The sequence below is a fragment of the Sinohyriopsis cumingii genome, chromosome 19 (genome assembly GCF_028554795.1).
Source record: "Sinohyriopsis cumingii isolate HCF-2022 chromosome 19, ASM2855479v2, whole genome shotgun sequence".
Classification (NCBI taxonomy): Eukaryota; Metazoa; Mollusca; class Bivalvia; order Unionida; family Unionidae; genus Sinohyriopsis; species Sinohyriopsis cumingii.
Genome location: NC_142979.1, coordinates 27,675,128 through 27,695,562, shown reverse-complemented (window position 1 = coordinate 27,695,562; position 20,435 = coordinate 27,675,128). Strand labels below are relative to the sequence as shown.

The 20,435-nt window shown below is 36.1% G+C and overlaps 1 protein-coding gene across 2 annotated transcripts in view; it reads right to left on the bottom strand.

Moving 5' to 3' along the window:
- The window catches only part of LOC149775332 (uncharacterized), a 283,479-nt gene extending 272,669 nt beyond the window's left edge, over positions 1-10,810 (bottom strand). For both annotated transcript variants that reach the window (XM_089944066.1, XM_089944067.1), the window contains exon 1: positions 10,387-10,810. In XM_089944066.1, the coding sequence (XP_089800192.1) occupies positions 10,387-10,629 (243 nt within the window). In that variant the 5' untranslated portion in view covers positions 10,630-10,810. The remainder of the gene's footprint in view (positions 1-10,386) is intronic.
- Between the last annotated feature and the right edge of the window lie 9,625 nt (positions 10,811-20,435).

Below are 20,435 nucleotides of genomic sequence, written 5' to 3'. Positions count from 1 at the left end.
GAGTAACTTATTAGAAAGAAGATCAGCCTACATTGTAAGTATGGTATTTCTAATTTTGGTCCACTTGCAGGTCAAAGTGGCCATAGCAAAAGGCAAGGAACTATTTGCCATTTTATTGATCAGCAACAGGATTCAATCACACACCTGATAATACAAGTTAAAAGTTGAATCTCTGAACATGCTGACACTCATTTTAAGTTGTTATAGTTCTTGTAGTTCAGACTGCCATGTCACACCCTTTATAAAATGTAATCCAAACAAAACTGTAAATGTTCTTCCTGGCTAGAACTTGCTTATCTCTTTGCAAGGTGCTGGTTCACTTATTAACTAAAAATTTTACCATTAAAAAATTTCTAACAGTTTTGAGTTTTTTCATTATCAAGCACAGCACAGTCTATGAAATATGTACATGAACGTAACATAAATCCTGATATGCCCACACTTGCATCAATAGATATGGGGAAGACACCACCTGGAGGACATATTTGCCTAGATACAAAATGTACCAACTTTATTCTACTGATTACCTTTTTTATACACTGCATATCCAGATCTGCCAGTGCATTATGAAATGGGAAATCTGGATCTATGCAGTTTCCAGGTGGATCTGACCTATATGTGAGTGTATGGTAGCTTCCTAAGAATATCATGGGTTATATGGTATCACAGTATTTGAAGTTTTTGCTACTTTTTCTGCATAGCACCACCTATCGTGCACTTATCTTATATAAACTACATGCCCATAAGTTACTAGTTGTGCAAATCCAGTCGATTTCGGGAAAATCTCAGGATTGCTGACAAGTGCACTTTTAAAATACACCCTGAATATCACTGTTTCCAAATAACGGCTGTGTTTTCAAATAGAATATTATTCTCTTAAAATTGCTATCACTGTAACAAATTAGTTAACAAATTTGCATCTTCAAGATGTTTTGAGACAGGAAAACCTCATAGTTCTGTGTCTGTATTTTTTTAAGAGCCATTGTGTCTCAGTAGTTAGCACCAGACATGCAACTGCAAGGGTATGAGTTTGAATTTTATCATTGGATCAACCCGAGTGAGCTACCATGGAGTGTCCTAAGGCGAAGCACTTTACTCCAATTGTTTCGGCCCTAAGTAACCTTCTTGTGTTGCTGTGCATTAAAGTACTAAAACCAAACCCATTTCTTTGGCATCAAAAGCAATTTTTATTTATCAGTCCCAGTAAAATTTAAAAATGGAATATATCTAACAGTATCATTAATCAAAAACCAGGCACAGAGTATTTTCAAAGTAATAACACATCAGTGGTGCTAATGATTTAATTTATTTTGAGGATGAATTAATGTCACTTTTTAAATATAAGTCTAACCCTAATTGTGTTGGGGAGCAATTGAACCTCACAATATTAAGTGGTTAGTTCCAAGACAACTTGGTCAAATACAATCATTAACATTTTCATAAATCTGCTATAGCATCATAAATAAACATTGACTGGCAACAAGTGAAACTTGACAAAGCATCAGACATTTATGAAAGCTGCTAATCTGACAGGAAATTTACAGGCCTCTTACAAGCCATCTACTGGTGATTTCAAGTCTTGCAGCGAGGTCGGACCTTATTACAGAATACATTATGCAAATGCACTGAATGGCAACAGACAGTTAAGGAATCTGACAAGAAATTTACAGGCCTCTTGCAATCCATCGACTGCTGATTTTGAGTTCTGTGGTGAAATCACATAAAGTTGTTTTAACTGACTTTATTAGACAATGCATTATGCAAAAATGCACATCTCAGTGACCATTGCTTTCTGTCTGGAAACAGAATGATACTCTCAGTGGTTTATCTACCCATGCGTGATGCATCAAATACACAGACTGTTCCGATTTGACACACAAAAATAGTCGTCGATATGTAAATTGACACATCCCAATGTTACAATTTACTCGTTAACAAAACACAAATGTTTGGTCTAAAAATCATCACCGGTAGGTAAATTGACACACCCGTGTTACCTTTTGCTGATTAAAAGAAAATTAAGGTTTAGTCTAACTACTTTAATGACTAGATTACAACTCTCCCAAACAGAAAATATGTGTACATCATTTCTTACACTAATGTTATCATAACAGATAGGGTTAAAACTGAGTGTGGAGCCTGGAGCTGACCTTATGTGACCTGCAACTGTCACATCATTTGTAGCAACAGAATGTTAGAACCATATAATCACCACAAACAAAAAAGAAGTGTGAAAAAAAACGTGAGTTTAAAGTCGTTCTCATGAGAAACTATTACTTTATGTGCACCTTTGTCACGCGATGAAGCAACAATTTCCATTCACTCAGTTTTATGCCTTGCATTGTTCCAATATACTGTCAGCATTTGATTGAAAACGGCGTCCTGGGCAAACAAAATAAAATAGGTCCAAAACAATAAAATTATCTCTTGGACCGCATTTATGACCGACCGATGATAATAGTATTGTTATTGAACGAGTGGAGCCTTCATCATCCAAAGATGAGGTAATAGTTACTCGTAAGATAAAACATAGTTTGTGCAGCAATGATTAAAAACACAGCTGACTACATTTTCAAAAGAAGTTGAGTGAAGACTTTTGTGCAGCAATGAATAAAAACACAGCTGACTACGTTTTCAAAAGAAGTTAAGTCAAGTGAAGACTGTTACAGTTAAGACACCTTTATATTTTGCCATATATGTACAGAGGCTAAAAAAAAAACACCATGACCAATGTGCAAACATCAATAACTTTCAGAACAGTACACTGGCAAGGCATGCTGGGTTGCCAGAACACTTAAACTGCTGATTGAAGGTCCACAACACCAGGCAGATTTGAATGCAGGGTTACAAAAACATTCTTCCAAACAAGACATAGCAATGAAATTGCAACTTAAGTGTGTACATTAGCCTTTTGTAGAAGACATCCTTGTTTTTAAAAATACAAATCTCTTTTTAATTCAATAAACGACTTAGCGGTTTTAGAAATTGATGCCATTGGCATTTTGAAGAATTCTACCAATGACTTGGCTACTACCTTTTCAGAGTTACTCGAACGCCTATCAAACATTGAGGATAGCCTTTTATGTGACATGCAAAACTTGTCATTTGTGACAGCAATGGCAGATGAAACGCGGACACAGCCAACAATAAACGCCTTGTCACATATGCTCAGATTATGTCTGATGACATAAAACCTTCAACAAGATTTTTTAACAAATATATAATGTTCACATGCTTCTGGCAAGGGAATTGCCTTATTGGCTTTATTCACATTATATAATTAATATTTTCGTTGTGTATTTAAACAATGTAATTATATTTTAAAAACTACGGAAAACTGATCATCGGCTAGAATAAAACTCATAGGTTTGGCTGTTTCTTGCATTGACAAGTCAAATGACTTGCATGAAGCCATTTGTAGATAAAACACTATACACTATTGTGTTGTGTTTTAGCACTTTTGCTCACTAGTGACAAATACAACAGATCAGCATTTTATCCAAATCTGGTTACTGTTAGCAACCATCATAAGCAACAGCAGGACATACCTGCCTGAATGCTTGGGTTTAACTACAGAGTGTTAGTGGGGGAATGTGATAGTTCATTCTGGAAGAGCATCAGTCTTGTTATCCAAGAACACCAGTTCAATCCTAACCCAGGCCAGCTCAGGTCTGCAGCCTCCATATGCCCTTGGCAAGGCACTTAGCTCCCAATTCCAGAACATCAAATAGCCAATAATGTATTAAAAATGCCAGTAAAACCACCACAAAAAAAACAAAAAAACATAAAAGGGCCCAGAGTAGCCTAGTGGTCTAAAGTGCTCACCATTATAGTTCACTGCCATCTCACCTCTGTATGCATGGGTTCGAGTCTCGTGCTCAGCTAATGTGGGTACATGAGAAAGCTTGCCAGTAGCTTCTCATGGGTTGGTGGTTCTTTCTGGGGTTTTCCAGGGTTCAGCCTCCAACATTTATACTGGCTGCCACATATAGCCTATCTTGTGCTGAAAAATGATGTTAAACCCTAACAACAACAACAGCTTATGTGGTGACCTGCTGTTTCAGTGCTAGAGGTTATTACAGCTGTCCTATGTACTGTTGTTACAGCAAGCATACCTGAGCTGACACTGATGGATTATAACAGTGGCTTATTAGACACCAATCAATTACAGTAGCTCTTCTTACAGACACAGGTAACTTTGAGTCTGACACTGACTCTATACAGCAGTGGCAAATTTGAGACAAAAGCTTTTTAAGAAAAAAGTTAAAGTACAATGTTTTAATAAAAATTCCTGAGATGAAGGATATTGAAAATTTGAACGCTTGTAATTTTATTTTAATTTAAGTCATGGTAGACAAAAGCATTACTATCTTATATCCAGAATCAAATTTATAATTAAAGGGAGTACACTGAAGGACAGATGTATTCCGATAGCACACAACCTGCTGTTAAATGTGTACTGTATATACTTGCTTATGTGTTTGTGTTTGGGTTTTTTTGTTTAAATTTTAATACAGCTTTAAACATTTTGAGTCATGTCTCTACAATGTCTACAGTGTGGCAGTTTGTAGTGATGTCTAGTACTAAGGCATCATGCCAAAGACATGCTGTGTTTCCCTTTACACACATTTGTGCATCAGGGATGCACGCTATAGAAAACTGATGCACACGTCTTGTTGCCATACATTTTTTTGATGCAAAGGATTCGCATAATGCAATCAAAATTTATCAATGCTTTGGACAAGGGATGGCATCATTATACTTCGAACATAGGCACTGACTGGTTCCCTGCTTTGTTTGCTCCCTGTGTTACACTCCTCTAGCAGAGTGCAACGCAGGGAACATAAGAAACGAAACCAGACTAGCATAGGCAATGTTATGACTGAGTAGCTTCCCATAATCTTGCGAGCTCAGCAACAGGTCAGGTCTCAATGCTTGTTGCACTAGAAAATGATCTCCAACTTAAAACAGCATGCACTAAGAATCATTAGCGAAGAAAGTGAAAGAAGCAGAACACAAAAGAGTAACTGTAGACCTAACTTTAATGAAAAATGGAGACAATAATTCCCTTGACTGGAATACAGCACATCCATTAGGATTACCAGTGTGATTTCTAATCGCATGATTGCGAAGACTCCAAAAATGAATAATCCTTCTGTGACAGGGTTTAAAAAAATTTTTAAAATCTGCCATCCTTTGCCACAAGATAGCTGGAGAAAACATTATAACCCAAAACATTCTTTCACAACAAAAAAATCAGTGAACTGGCCGAGACAAATCGTTATTTGGATTACAAAGTCAAAGGGTAATTGCAAATTTTGATGATTTTTAGCTTTGCTGCAATGAAAGAAAGATCCTAAAGTTCAAGTGTAACTTATTAGAAAGAAGATAAATCAGTATCCTCCTTGATTTTTGGATAAATGTATTCTAGGATAAAGTACAATGAAACCGATGATAGTACACATTTTATGACAGGCAGTAAACTAACTGCCATTTGGTTAAAAAGATTTATTTGGCTGTTTGTATCGGCTTATATGTAATGTGTTGGTCTATAATATTGCTTCAAAACAATTATAAGGAGACTGTTAAAAGCACGACTTTAAAAGAAAAACTAATACAATTAACCTTTGAATGGACGATGCATTTGCTTGTTAATGGTGCATGTTGGTTTATTTGTATGTTTAGAGGGAGAGAAAGAGAGAGTATGTTGTGCAAGTTGCAATATCCTATTTCAAGCTGAAAAAGTACGGATCAGACCCCCAGTTCTGACACCAAGGGTCTTTTTTTTTACCCTCAATTTTACACCCCTGGGGGATACACTGGACATGTGACACGTCCCACCCAGTTGCATTATCACGACACCAGGCCAACCAGACCTAACATTAAAATCTTAATTCTGAGTGCCAAGTGAGGCAGCTGCTAGTACCATATTTGTCTGGTATGGCTTGGCCAGGGTTCAAACCTGTGACCTTCTGCATCTACAGCAGACATTCTAAACACTATACTCGTCAAGTCAAACTGCAAGCAACAAAGATGCCAAACTTCAAAAGCATATTGTGCACCCGCAAATCAGGTTCTATGTTGTTTGTTCTACTAATTACTCATAACAAACTCCACAGGCCCATATCTAGGCACATTATGCAATGGTAGATCTGGGACTATGCAATTTGTAGCTGGACTCTTCTTGTAAGTAAGTACAAAGGGTAATTCAGTACAGCTCCGACAATTTTTTATTACTATATCCATCACAGTGGGCAGTTATCCCCTCCACACCGAAGATCCATGGTAGTGATTCCCCTCCACACCGAAGATCCATGGTAGATGGGTGAGTATCCAGCAACTCAACACAATGTCTCAACAGCCACATGTTGTGCATCTGCAGCAATTACACCAGAGTTGATTACCTGCTGCAGAATCAATGCACAAAAAGCACCCAGTCAAAGACATCAATGATTCACCCAAACAACAACTGGATCCATATGATAAACTGTCTTAATATGGATTACAGTTAGCAAAAAAAATAATTTCTGAAGGGTCTCAAGCACTGCATATTTCTTATGCAAACAAACATCTCTAGATTATTAAGACTCTTCATTTTACTTTATTACATGCATTGCAAAACAAAAGAATGGCAACCTCAAACACTAGTTAGACAGATCTGCAACATCTTCAATTGCAGAAATCCTCTTTTCCTCTGATGACATATGGTATCAAATGATTTTATTAGCCAAGGTACAAGGAACATGTACAATGAAACCTTATTCTGCTTAAAATAGGGCAACTAAAAAATATAAATTTTTCACTTATTTTTTTTCCAAGTTCCTGAGAAACTTGTAGATTTCTGGAATTCAAGATCACCAAAAGAACACAGGACTTCTGTTTCTATCTTTCCACCATATGGCTATCATAAAACCAATACATTAAAACAAAATGGGGGTGGGGGTGATGTCATGAGGTCAAGACAGTGCATAGACCAGGTAAGAGATTTTTGAAAGCCAAACCCTATGCTGTAAATTAACAAATAAAACCAGGTCACAGGCCAGATCCGGCCTGCACACTGGCCTTGGCCCAACCATGCTCTACGGTGACCATTCTGACCAAATCACCTTCACAAATTGAAACTATAAATACTGGATTCTCCAACATATGGGCCCTGTTGAAACAATGACAGCTCCCCATTGCCGTAATGATTTATTTCTTCCTTCCAAAATTACAAAACTTTTGTTGATTATCTGTTAGGACAGTTGAAAGTACATATCTGTAATACTAAATACTTACATGTTGTGCTCTGAATTGCTTATATTCAACACAAGGCCTGATGTTCATCAACAAAAATGGTATGTTTAGCCTAGGGTGAAATGCTAAATGCCTTTTCAACTACTTTACTTTTAATGATCCAACTCTGTGTCATCCTTTTTGATTACACTGTATTTTGATGCTTTTTTAAAAACTGAAAATTGATTATAGCTTTAAATAGTGTCTAGTTTGTTGACTTGCATCTGCTTAGTAAATATGCTGTGAAGATTTCTATCCTGTAAATCACAAAACATCAATTTTGAAATAGTGCCATTTGATCTTAGTTCTGCTAGGCTACTAACACCCTAAGTAACAAACAAAATTATTATAATACAGTTTTAGTTTATATTATGATACACCATTAAACAGATGTTTCATATTAAGATCTTTTCTGCTTTATCAGACAAAAATGTAAACCCAGTTTAGTTTAGTGGAGAAGGAAACACAAAGATAACAACCTGCTTACATATTTCTACACAAAGATAACAACCTGCTTATATATTTCTATGCAAAGATAACCTGCTTACATATTTCTACACAAAGATAACAACCTGCTTACATATTTCTACACAAAGATAACAACCTGCTTACATATTTCTATACTTCACATCATACAGTTAATTCACTTTAGTGAGAACATGAACTAATGCACATAACTGCACTTGCTACGATGAAACAATACACTTGCACCATATATCAATAGCAGTCGCACAATACAGAACCAACAGTAGTTGCTTTTTGCAGCCAGGATGCATGATTTATTTATTTCATTCCTTCTTTTGCTTAATTTAATGATCGTAATTCATGTTTTTATATATATATATATATATATATATATATATATATATATATATATATATAGAGAGAGAGAGAGAGAGAGAGAGAGAGAGAGAGCTAGCTAGCTAGCTTAGTGTAATGCCAAGTGTTTACGTTTCTTTGAATGGAATGGAAATGCTATTTTAATTCTTCAGAAAACTACAGTACACTCCCAGTGATCATGGGATTAAAGCTAACTGTTGATGATTTTACTGCTGTTGTTTATTTTCTGTTTTCAACTGTTGTATGGGTGAAGCAACTGCATAAATTTACACGTCAGAATTCTATTTAATGAAAAATCATTTTATTAGTAGTGTGATATTATAAATGACCAAAACTCCTCCTGAAATTATGCTGCGAGCCCTGCAATACACTATCAATACACAATCAACTTCTAAGAATGACTGTCTATGGAAGTAATGTGACATTCATATGTATGGAGATATTGGTCATATTTCCATTACGCAGATTACGGACACACCTAGATTTGTCATCTGTTCATCCTTGACAAAAATATACTTCCAGGCAACCTGCTAGTTGTCATCAAGTCCAATTCAACCTTTCAGGCTATTTCAGTATGTCCCCACCTGATTGAATGCAGTACTCACCCTTGGTCACCACACCCTTTGTTAACATCGCACAAGCTGTTAAAAATTATTACCAAATTTTAAATGTGGAATGTATTACAGTGTTATTTGAAAAACTGAAGAAAGTGTGCAATTTCCTCATGCAAGGAAAATACCTTGAACAGGTCAGGATGTGGAAGCAGAGATGACAAAGAACTATCAATGTGCATACAATCTGTTGTTATAAGCAGTGCTTATGCAGGAGGTTATGCCAGGGTAATTAAGATTGATGCTTGGACCCAAATCAACCTGCATCATATATATATGTATATATACACACAGGTTGGAACAGACATGCATCAGATGAGTTGAATTTAAATCCAAGCATGAAAATGCAGGGATATTCATCTCTATTGAGAACCCTGTATGGTGTTGGGAATTATGGAGAATTTTTCGGTTAAGACTTAGGACAAATTTTGTTCAAATTTTCATTTAAAGTGGTCAATTCAAAATTAAAACTTTGGATTATCAATGATGAATTATGCAGTATGTTATAATTGGATACATGGAAGATTTTTGTTTTAAAGTTTCAGTTTTTTTTCTACACAGTTTACACATTTTGAAATAGGACAAAACTGAATTTGAACAGGAGCTCACTATGCACAAACAGGAGATAATGCGGCTTTTCCTAGCAACAGATAAAAGTGCAACATCATGTTCATACAACTAAGTACAGTCACTGCCAAGCATTACTAACATGAAGTATATCACTACATGTATCCTTTTTTTTATAAACAGCAACTAATCTTTGTTCAAGTAGAACTCATAAGGAATATTTTGTTTGCTTAAAGTATTACAAAACAATCCTCTGAAGATAAGATTTATTTAAAGTGATTTACAACAAAAATTCAACATAAGCTCTAAATAGTTATTAACCCACATGAAAAACACATTCAGCAATAAAGCAAGCTCTAATTCACATATTTCTCTTCCTATGATACAGGAGCCTAAGTCAAAATACTGGTGCACATAGGGTTCTCATTAGAGTTTCAGCATGACGAGTCCTTCATATTTAGCCGGCAATAAAAAATTAAAAGTAAAATTCATCCTTGAAATATACCAAAAACATCCAACTTTCAAATTAATTATTACTTTGTCTCAAAGGTATATTCATGTGTAACAATGAAACAATGTTGTAAAATAAAATATAAAAAAAACATTTTCATACTGCGTTACTGACACTGACTTGCATATTTCCCATGCAATAATGCGCCTAAAATTCCATGAAATATGACGTGCATATCCGACAGGACAATTTAACTGTTACTCAACTGGTGCACGTAGCAACATCAAAGCATGACCAATTAGCCTTCAACAGGTGAAGTGACCGCGGGTCACTGACTCGTGACCAGCGGCAACACACAGGGGTTCAAGAAAGTATTCAACTCAATCCCAAGCTCATATAATCAATAAATGTACACTGACCCGCAATACACATAGTCTGGCACTGAAAATTTCTATATTCACGCAAGCTATTTATCTTTGCAAATGTTCCAGTACTCTTCATGGCTACTAACGCCAAGAACCTTAAATCTTTAATTGATGCAGAGGCTATCAAGGGGAATTTCAGTTCAAACTTAACCTTTCGATCTCAATCTTTCAATGGGTCCGAAATGTTCGAAGAGGGGTTACAAATCAGTTAACTTACCTCTAAATCATCGATGGTCCTAAAACTACAGATCGCAAATCCATCAATAATGTCCTCTTCATATGTAGCAAGGGGAGACCTTTTCTTTCGGGGTTTGTATCGCCCCCTTTCCCTAATCTTTGACGGCGATCCGTCCACTATATCATCCTCACTGTCCCCCTCGCTAGTACATTTCTCCAACTGCAACTGATGTTCTCGCTCTCGACGCTTGTGCCTCTGTGTTCGCCTCGCCTCGCTCTCCATTGAATTACCGCTCCAAAAGAGCCCAACTCAGCCCTTAAATTCACACATTTTAATTTCCGATGATTGTGTAAACGATCAATGTAATCCAAATTGAAGTATTTTGGCCCAGATCGGTAAAAATCCACCTAGAAATTAGTATCTCCCAAGACTAACATCCTCCACATTTGCTCAAATGGCGGATAATACAATATGGCCGAAGCACTCAATTATTGCAAGCATATGCTTCCGCGCGCACTTGTTATACACTATATAGTCCATTAACATAAGTTACGAGTAAATGTGAATATTTTTGATGAAAGTAAGGTCAAGTACAAGGAAAGGTTTTGAACTGACAACGTGTAAATGACGAGAAAATGCATATACTATTACGAGAATGTATTCAGCTCCATAGTTATACTTTTAACATCTGAAAAAAATTCGTAACCCTTACAAAAGATTTGTAGCAGATAAACGCTAACCTTGCGTACCAAGCCCTGACAAAGACAACATTTGTTAAGTTGTTTCTATGATTGTATTTGAGAAGTTGTATGATTAAGCTAAACTGCATTTTGTCACGTGGGATTGGAGATTGATATCTTTTCGATTATATGGATTAATCAAATTAACGTGATGACGCTGAATGAAATGTAAATTGACGTGTTCGCTGTAATAAGAACCCAAACTGCCTGTTCATCATATGAGAAGTATAATAATAATAATAATAATAATAATAATGCCAATGATGATGCCAACATAGTGGTAGTAGTAGTAGTAGCTTAATAATAATAATAATAATAATAATAAAAAGAAGTAGAATTAGTATTAACTGTTATTATTATCATTATTATTATTATTATTATAAAAAGAACTAGAATTAGTATTAACTGTTATTATTATTATTATTATTATAAAGGTAATGACAACTGCAACGTAGTAGTAGTAATAGTAGTAGTAGTAGTAATTTGTTCATGAGTAACAAAAATGGCTCAAGGAATAAAAGGTGATATTGAAGAGGAGGGGAGGAGGAGGACATAAGCGACAATTGCACACAAAAAAAGTACAACGACGATGACGATAATGATGAGCAGTGGTATTATTTAGCACTCTATTAAGTATTTAAACAAAACATTATTTTGTAACTTAATCCCAAATTTCTTATGATAAATTTAATTTTCATAATGTTATTTTTGTTTAAAAGCGGAAAATAAAACAATTTACTACAAAAAAATAATGATACACACGCATAGGTGAACAGCTTGTACGAAATAACTGGAGAGGTACTTAGAGCACACAGAAATGTTTAGGATAATTGTCCATCCATCACTACCTGGAACCTGAAGATAATACAGTTTCCGAGACTTTAATTTTGTTGGGACCAACCATAAAGATCTTTCTTTTGTAACGCCACTATTGATTGGTTGAAAGTGAAAACTCAATCGCAAACACAGTAGTTTATGATCCCCATGCTAGCAAGATTTTTTAATGGAAGGAGTTCGAATATAAAAAAAATGGTTCTTTTTTCTTATAATTTTCAGATTTTTTTAAATTTTTGCACTTACAAATATATAAGCTTGCACTGGAAAAGGGGATTCAACGGAATCTCGAAATCTCTCCTACATCTGCATCTGGAGAGAGAGAGAGAGAGAGAGAGAGATCATTTAAGTATGATTCGTATTGTTCATGCATCACTGGCTAGACAAACGTGGATCGTTTTTAAATAACTGCTTACACTACTAAAATAAAAATGTAAGCAAGCCATAAATCAAGTCTTGATCCCCACTTTATTCATCTTTTACAATTGATAAAGTACTGAGCACATTTTTACCACAACAGTGCATTATCCAGTTTATAAACAATGAGCTGATTTAGACAGAAATGTATTGGCTTATTGCTTTAAAAAATATTTGTAAAAAAAAAAAAATGCTGGATAATTGCAATGTTTCCACTACAGTTTTCAAGTCAGAAATTCAGGAAATTTGAGTCGAACGAAGTACCACTCAAAATCGAGCCGTGTTATAAAAGCGTTGTCTGCTCGGCGCAAGTGAACTAAACAGCTATGCTTACACTGTCGTTGACATATCAAAGAGACAGTTGATACGATTGCGTAAGTACGCAAACGAAAATAGCTCTACTGGCAACACAGTATCATGACAGACGGCGTGTTTGTTGTCAGAGGTGTAGTAATTGCAACCGAACGCAATTTATATATATATTTGGTGATGCCAATGATGACAGTTGTGGTAATATATTGTTTTGATTAAATAAATCTGATGATCATTGATGACGAAGAACATGACTAAGATTGTTAGGAAGTTGCGAACATGATGATTACGACGATAACGAAGGCAATTATAATAATTAATACCTTTCTGCATAATTTACCAGTAGATCATTTGGGGAGGGGTCTTTGGGGGAGGGCGATTCAATCACTTAATCTGAACTATATTATGAATGTGTTAATGATGATTATTACAAACGTTTCATGTATGTAGGAGAAAAAAATGGAAAACTGAATAATTATAAGCCAACATTCTGAGCAGCTGGGTGGAAAGATATTCTGAGGAGAATATTATGGTTTAAAAATACACAAAAATAAAAGCTATTGTTCCACGAGATTTATAACACTACACAGTCAAGTGTGGGAAGTCAGATCTGATTAATTGATGAGGCAGTAAGATGCAAACATACTGATATACATCTGTAAACGTTCACGTTTTAGATAGACTTTGATTCCTCGAGAATAACACATAAATACAAAGTGAAACAAAGGATACAAAATTTCTCTCTCTCTCTCTCTCTCTCTCTCTCTCTCTCTCTCTCTATATATATATATATATATATATATATATATATATATATATATATATATATATATATATATATATATATATATATATATATATATGTATGGAGAGAGAAGAAAAACAGAATTAAATCAACACACACTTTCTCATTATCATAAATTTTAGTATAGTAAGATCAAACCTACCTGAATTACACCCCGTTTACGTGCACTGTTTTAATACGTGTCCCAGTTAAAATACCTGTTTGCATACATATGCATATGTATATTTTCATCTTTTGTCAATATGCACCAGCTGCTGAAGTAGTGTACAATTAAAAGGTGCATACGCGTAAATTTGTTCGTTCTAAAATTTCAGTAATTGGAGGCATATCAGATAATACACACGTGTGTATTACATTTATTTACAAAATTAAGCATAAAGATTAGTTGTATATTTTTTAGTTGCTTCTTTGTCGTTTTTTTTTTTGTGTGTAGAGGGGAGAGTTGTTGTTTTTGTCTGTTTTTTAACGACACTTGCAACACTGAATTGGCTATATCATACAGTGTACGCGGGAACTTGGTGGCTTTTTCAAGTCTAGAGACTGAGCACAGAGGCGCCAGGAGAATTATTTTCGGCGGGGTGGGGTGGGGCAAACATGTAGTCGTTAGCTATTAAGTCCTACTGATGTAGGTCAAAACATGTTTAAAGGCGAAATCCAGGTGGGGGAGCGGAAGGGGGGGGGGATGATACCACCACCACCCTTTCCCCTATGTCCTAGCGCCCATGATTGCGCGCATATCAAACCCACCTTTAATTACGAGTCCATCGCTCTACAAACTGACTATATCTTAACTTTAGCCAACTTTAAGAACGACAAATCAATTTATTTGTGAACACTCGATTCTGTCGATTAAGGTGTGTATCACCACTAATACCGCCATACGATACGTAGCTCCCGTTATTTATCCTGGGCTTATTTTCATCAATATAACATGAGTTTCACTTTGTCAAGGCAGCTTAGTACATAGGTGTCGCTTTCTTTGGAAACGATGAAAAGAAAATGCAAAGTGCACTTGATCATAATAAAACAAAATTCAACTTGTTGGTTTTGCTTCTTTCTATTACTTAGTTTATAACCACAGAGTCGCAACAGTGGGAACATATATTAAGCCATATATCGAATGTTTAAAACCAATAACAGTTTTTAAAAAGATATCGGAGAGAAAGCGGATACCGTGATTTATGATCAAACTTAGAAAATATTTACAAGACATAAGCGATGCTCAAACCTTCCCTATGGATTTTCAATGTCAAGCCCCATATTAAATTTGACTACAGTCCCGGACGTACGGACGAAGATAGGTAACAATATATGGTCTCCATAATATATTGTGCAATCGAAACAGCATCTGCCATAACACGACACCAGAAAACAATAGCTGAAGATGCAAAGAATTTTCAGATTTATGCTATATTCGTCGTCGTCTTTACGTGCAAAAAAAAAATGCATTAATGAACCCGTAACTTTTCAAGACTATATGGGTTTATCTTAATTTTGAATAAACGAGCTACTAAAATTTTCAGTTTACTACAAGAACACCAATGTGCTCCGGTCAGTCGTGCGATTCCGGTAGGGTTGGCCCAAAGGTTCTTCTGGCGCCCAAGGCAAATTATGACTCTGGCTCCCACCCACCCAAAAATAAATAATTCATCTCTGTCTAATTTGACATCCTTTAAACCTAGCGCACAAAGCGAGCGCCTAAATCGCCCAACATGGCCAAGCCAGCCCTGGGATTAAGCAACTAAATGACGAAAGAAGAAGCAAACAAAAAACTAGGTAACAAAAAATGGCGAGTATTCTGCTTTTTGTAATCTAAAAATCACATTAGCGAGAGGAATATTTTTGATCAGATGACGATGGCATCATTTTCGAGTCCATTTGTTTCATGAAACTGGAGTGTATTAAGTCAAGAAGCAGCCTGACTAAAATCAGATCTTCATAGTCCTCCTGAGAGCTGAGAGATACTGGTAACAGGCCATGTACTGTTGACCAGTCGATTCACAACTTTCAAATTTCTGAAAGTGACGCATGTCATTCGGAACATATAATTGTTAACGATAACTTTCATCACATCAACTGGCAGTGCACTATCTGATATGATAGTAAACACTAAGTGCGATGGAAAATCCAAAGGTCAACAAAACATTAACTTTTGTTGGTGGAAGTCAGATCTACAATGTAGAACTGTGGAGATCTGATTTTTATAAAATTGGTTGAAAATGTAAATATTGTTTTGTTCTCACAAAGAAAAAGATTCGGTTTTGTCGGTTTAACGTCATTTTTCAGCACACGATAAGCTAGCTAGCTATACATTAGTTACGATGTCGTAGCCTCAACTTGATTTGTTGTGGTTGAGGCTACGAACTGATCCCATATCATGTAATGGAGCAAAAAAAATCATCACTAAAGTCAGAAAAATATAGTGTAGAAATCTACTACATAAGTATAATCAGGTTGTGAAAGAAGTTTTATTTTTAAAATGTATTAAGCCCTAACACGATAAAATAAATTGGCATGGTTACACTAACCTCACTGTGTCCGCCATGACAGATAACGCGAGACTCTCGCCGTGACCCCTTTGCTACGTAAGGCTTGTCAGATCATATTTGGATATTCTACGCTGTTATTATCAATCAAGTGGCGAATAATGGATTCTTGGTGGAATTTCAAAGTTGCCGATAAACCATATTTACTTTTAATGCCAGATTTCTGACTCAAACCGCGACATATTTTTACTACGATTTGTCTACGTTTCCAAATAAGGCCTCAATGTCCTTATATGGCACACAAACAAACGAGGCTGAGAACGGAAGTAATCATTATTTGAACTAATATGGCGGACGATCTAAACGAAAATATCGGATTAAAAAGGTAAACGAGATTTTACAACTATTTCTACAATGATTTTCTATACTTCCGGTATTAAATAAGAGGACTGCTCAATTTACTGGATTATATGCAAGGAATTTGTTCAAATTGTTGATATTAGGCTAAAGGAGCGCCGGGTGCTCCATTGACATGTATATGCTCATGTTAGTACCCTGTCCACGAGGTAGGAGTAAGGGTACTAATATTAGTACTAGCTATACGTGGCAGCCAGCATATTTGGTAGATGGAGAACCCGTGAAAGCCATCGACCCACGGGAAAATACCGACAAGCTTCCTCACATACCCACGATGTCCAAGCCGAAAGACCACTCGGACATAGGAGAGATATCAGTGACCTGTACAAGTGCACGACTTTGACCATTCGGTCAAAGATGGTGGACATGCTTTAGTGTTTTCTTTTTTCGTTGGTTTTTAAAGGCTAGAATGTTGTATTGTTAGGAAATAAATGCAGGTCAATTATATTATAATCATTCTTTATTAAAACAATGTTTTGATGTTAATTATACAATATTATAGTTCATCAGATGTTCGCTTCAAGAGTATCAGTTTGGTCAAAATTATTTAATAGAAAACATGTTGTTGTTGTTGTTTCAACCAAGAAGAAACAAATATGTACGTTTCACCCAAAGAGTTTCGGTGAAAATATATCAGATTAATGGGAACATGAAGCACGAAAACATTAGACGGTTTATCTATTAACCTTTTCATCATCATTTCAATATTGTATACATTCTAATTGCAGATTTAAATAAGGTTTAACAAAAATGTGAAGGTGCTACCTCTGCAGTTTCGAAAAGACAACATTTTCCTTTGTGATGTATTACTGAGTAAAAGTACATCCTGATGTTGTATTTAAGATTTGCAGAAGGTAAGCGGATCATCCAGGTGTCGTGCTCGACAGTCGCGTCACTAGGGTTTGTGTCACCCAGTTGTAACTCATGGTGTCAACCCCATGAACCTCCTTTCTGCACACAAATTCAAAAAAAATTAAGACAGTCATTTTGGTGTCACCCCCTCTGATGGTGTCAACCGCCCGCCCCCCCCCCCCCCCCGCTTGTGACGCCACTGGTACTCGACTGCAATCGCTCAATTTTCAAGTAATTTAATCCATTGTAAAGGAAGCCAACAAAACAGCCTTACAACACCCGCTCTTTTTACTGTTGAACTCGTGTATATCCAATCAAGAAATGACGAGGACGAGGCAGTGTACCGATAATGTAAATGTTGATGGAAAAAATTAATAACTGGACAGTCCGGCAAAGCTGGTCAGCATATTCATGCATACAAACGCGAATGACCTATTAACATCTGTTCTCATGTTGTATAAGAATGCTCGTCGATTAAATTCTGTGAACAATACACTTTAGATGAGATATAATACTGGCAACAGAAAGTTTAAAGGAAAATGGCTGCGTGTAGTGGGTGGCTTTGGGTTGTTGGACGTATCTCAACGTGACGTCAGCCGGATTCAACTATCGGATTTTCACTTTCCGCCTTAGTATTGTCGTTTCCGTGCATATCGCTTCGTCCAATATGTATTATTATGGTATATGTTTTATGAATGATTGAAAGGTCTCGAACGGCAACAAGCACTCACTGTTGTGACGTACAAATGTGTGCAGACAGTAAACCATGTACTAACGCATGATTCCCAGATGGCTACATTATTATTAATTAAATTAAATAGTACCATTACTGTGGTTATTTAAGTATTCGCGGGCACTGTATACAAATCTCTGCCAAAAAAAAAATAAAAAAAAATAAAAGGGCTTCGTGAGGGATTACGATGGTTGCAGTTAGTCATTCGGCAGTGTATATCTCTCATAAGTGTTGGTGTTCATTTTTTAATGGATTACAATGCAATGCAGTGAATCAGGTGGAATGTGCAATTAAGAAGGAAAATTGTATTTCTAAATTCGATGGAAAAGTTATGTCTGTAATATTTTGGGAACTGACTATTTGTGACAGCACCTTTTTGTATTTTTGTGATACTTTAGGTCGTAAACGGACTACTGACAGCCCTCTGTTGTATTTTTGTGATATGTAAAGACCTAAATTGACTATTTGTGATATCCCCTTTATATATTTTTTTTATATATGTTAGGACTTTAAGTGACTATTTGTGACAGCCCCTTATTTGTATTTTTGTGTGCTATTTTAGGACTTAAATTCGCCATTTGAGACAGCCACTGACTGTATTTATGTGACATTTTAGGACTTATTGTATTTGTTTCATATGTTTAGACCTAAAGTGACTATTTGTGACAGCCCCCATTGTAGTTTTGTGATATGTTAGGACCTAAACTGACTATATTTATAACAGATCCCTATTGTATTTCTGTGATATTTCATGACCAAATCTGACTATTTTTGACAATCCTAATTGTATTTTTGTGATATGCTAGGACTTAAGCTGGTTATCTGTGACAGCCCCTGTTTTTATTTGTGATATGTTAGGCCTTAAACTGACTATTTTCGACAGCCCTTATTGTATTTTTTGGTATGTTAGGACTTAAGCTGTTTGATATATCCGGTGTCACGTTTGCTCAACTCCAGTTAGTAAGTCGTGTATAAACTAAGATATTATTACAAGCCATGGATTGATGTCTAAACATTGTCTCAGGCCAGAGTAATAATCACTTACGCAAGGTTACCGTGACCGGAGAGAAGATCGGGCATCTTGAAACTTGCACAGGCGTTAGATCGAGTGACTTCCCACCTATGTGTTACAGCTTAGTCCTAAGATCAGAGGAACCTGCGAGGGAACGGGGCTTGTTCTAAATCCGTCTCCACGTGGACAGACAGCGAGAAGGACATTGTCCGTTAAGTTTGATTGGATCGGGTCAAATCGACACCCTATTGGAATTGTGATACCAGTTTCTATCCGAATTATAACTTCTAACAAGCAAGCGAAAATTTAGTCTCGCCTAAGAAGATTGCTGATCAATACAGGGTTATTACGAGGAAGCCATTCGTAATTTGGCAGTAAAACTTAGAGAGGAGATTCTAAGGAAAGACAAAGCTTCGTAAAGGTCAGTAAGTTATTTGCTCCATTTTTGCAGAATATTACAGCATTGTAATTGTAATTATGTGTAGTATGCATACTTAACAACTAGGATCGTTTGGTACGTAGAATTACCTTTGTAAAGTTCATTTACAGGCGTATTTGAATATTATGTAGAGAATTATGTAGATTGTTAGCTTGTGATCAAAATTAATTTTGTAATTCCTATTAGGCTACTTCGTAGTCAACTAGTGCACTTATTCGTGTGATATGTTATAATTTAAACATGCTTGAATTGTGATTTTTGGAAAATGGCTGAAGAGTGTAAGATTAGTTAATATGGATGTATGGATATATCAGAGTATGGATATTTGAATATTTGTGTACTTTGTATGAGTTGTAATATAAAGAAATGCGTCTGATTGTTGTGATATTGTTTATTATAATGGGATTAGGAATCTGTACTGGTGTGACGCATTTTATTGATGCATGTATGAGAAGTAATTGATACCGTGCTTTTATTACGACGTTGTTTTACCATACAAGAACATATGAGCATTTCGATGAATGCGTGACCGAAGACATATACTAGCTGTTAATTATCTGATGATAGGCTGGGTGTAGCGTGAGATGAGAGGGCTAAGGAAAATATTGTACCGTCCTTGTGTTTTCACAGGAAGCTTTTTGGGGAACAGAACTTCAGGTTCAGTTGAGTCCCGAGTCTCTAAAAGGGGAGACGGAAGTGAGACTAGCAGAGCAGTCGGAGTCGAAAAGTCTAGTCGGTGGAGAGAGAGTCGAGGAGGAGGAAGAGAAAGTGGAGAAGGAGGAGGAGTATAGAGAAGTCAATGAAGAGAAGGAATTTGGAGAAAGTCGGGAGGAAGAGGAGAGAAGAATACACAGATGAGTAGAACAGAAGGACAGTTGGAAAGCTGTCTCACGCTGTTATCAAATGATGCACTAGGTTATCACAGGTTCGAGCGGAAGGAGAGTACTTGGGAAATTTTAATCATTTGGCTATTGAATTGTCATTAAATCGTTATTCGTTGAATTTCACCTTTTTTTGTATATTCAATCATTTAACCGTCGG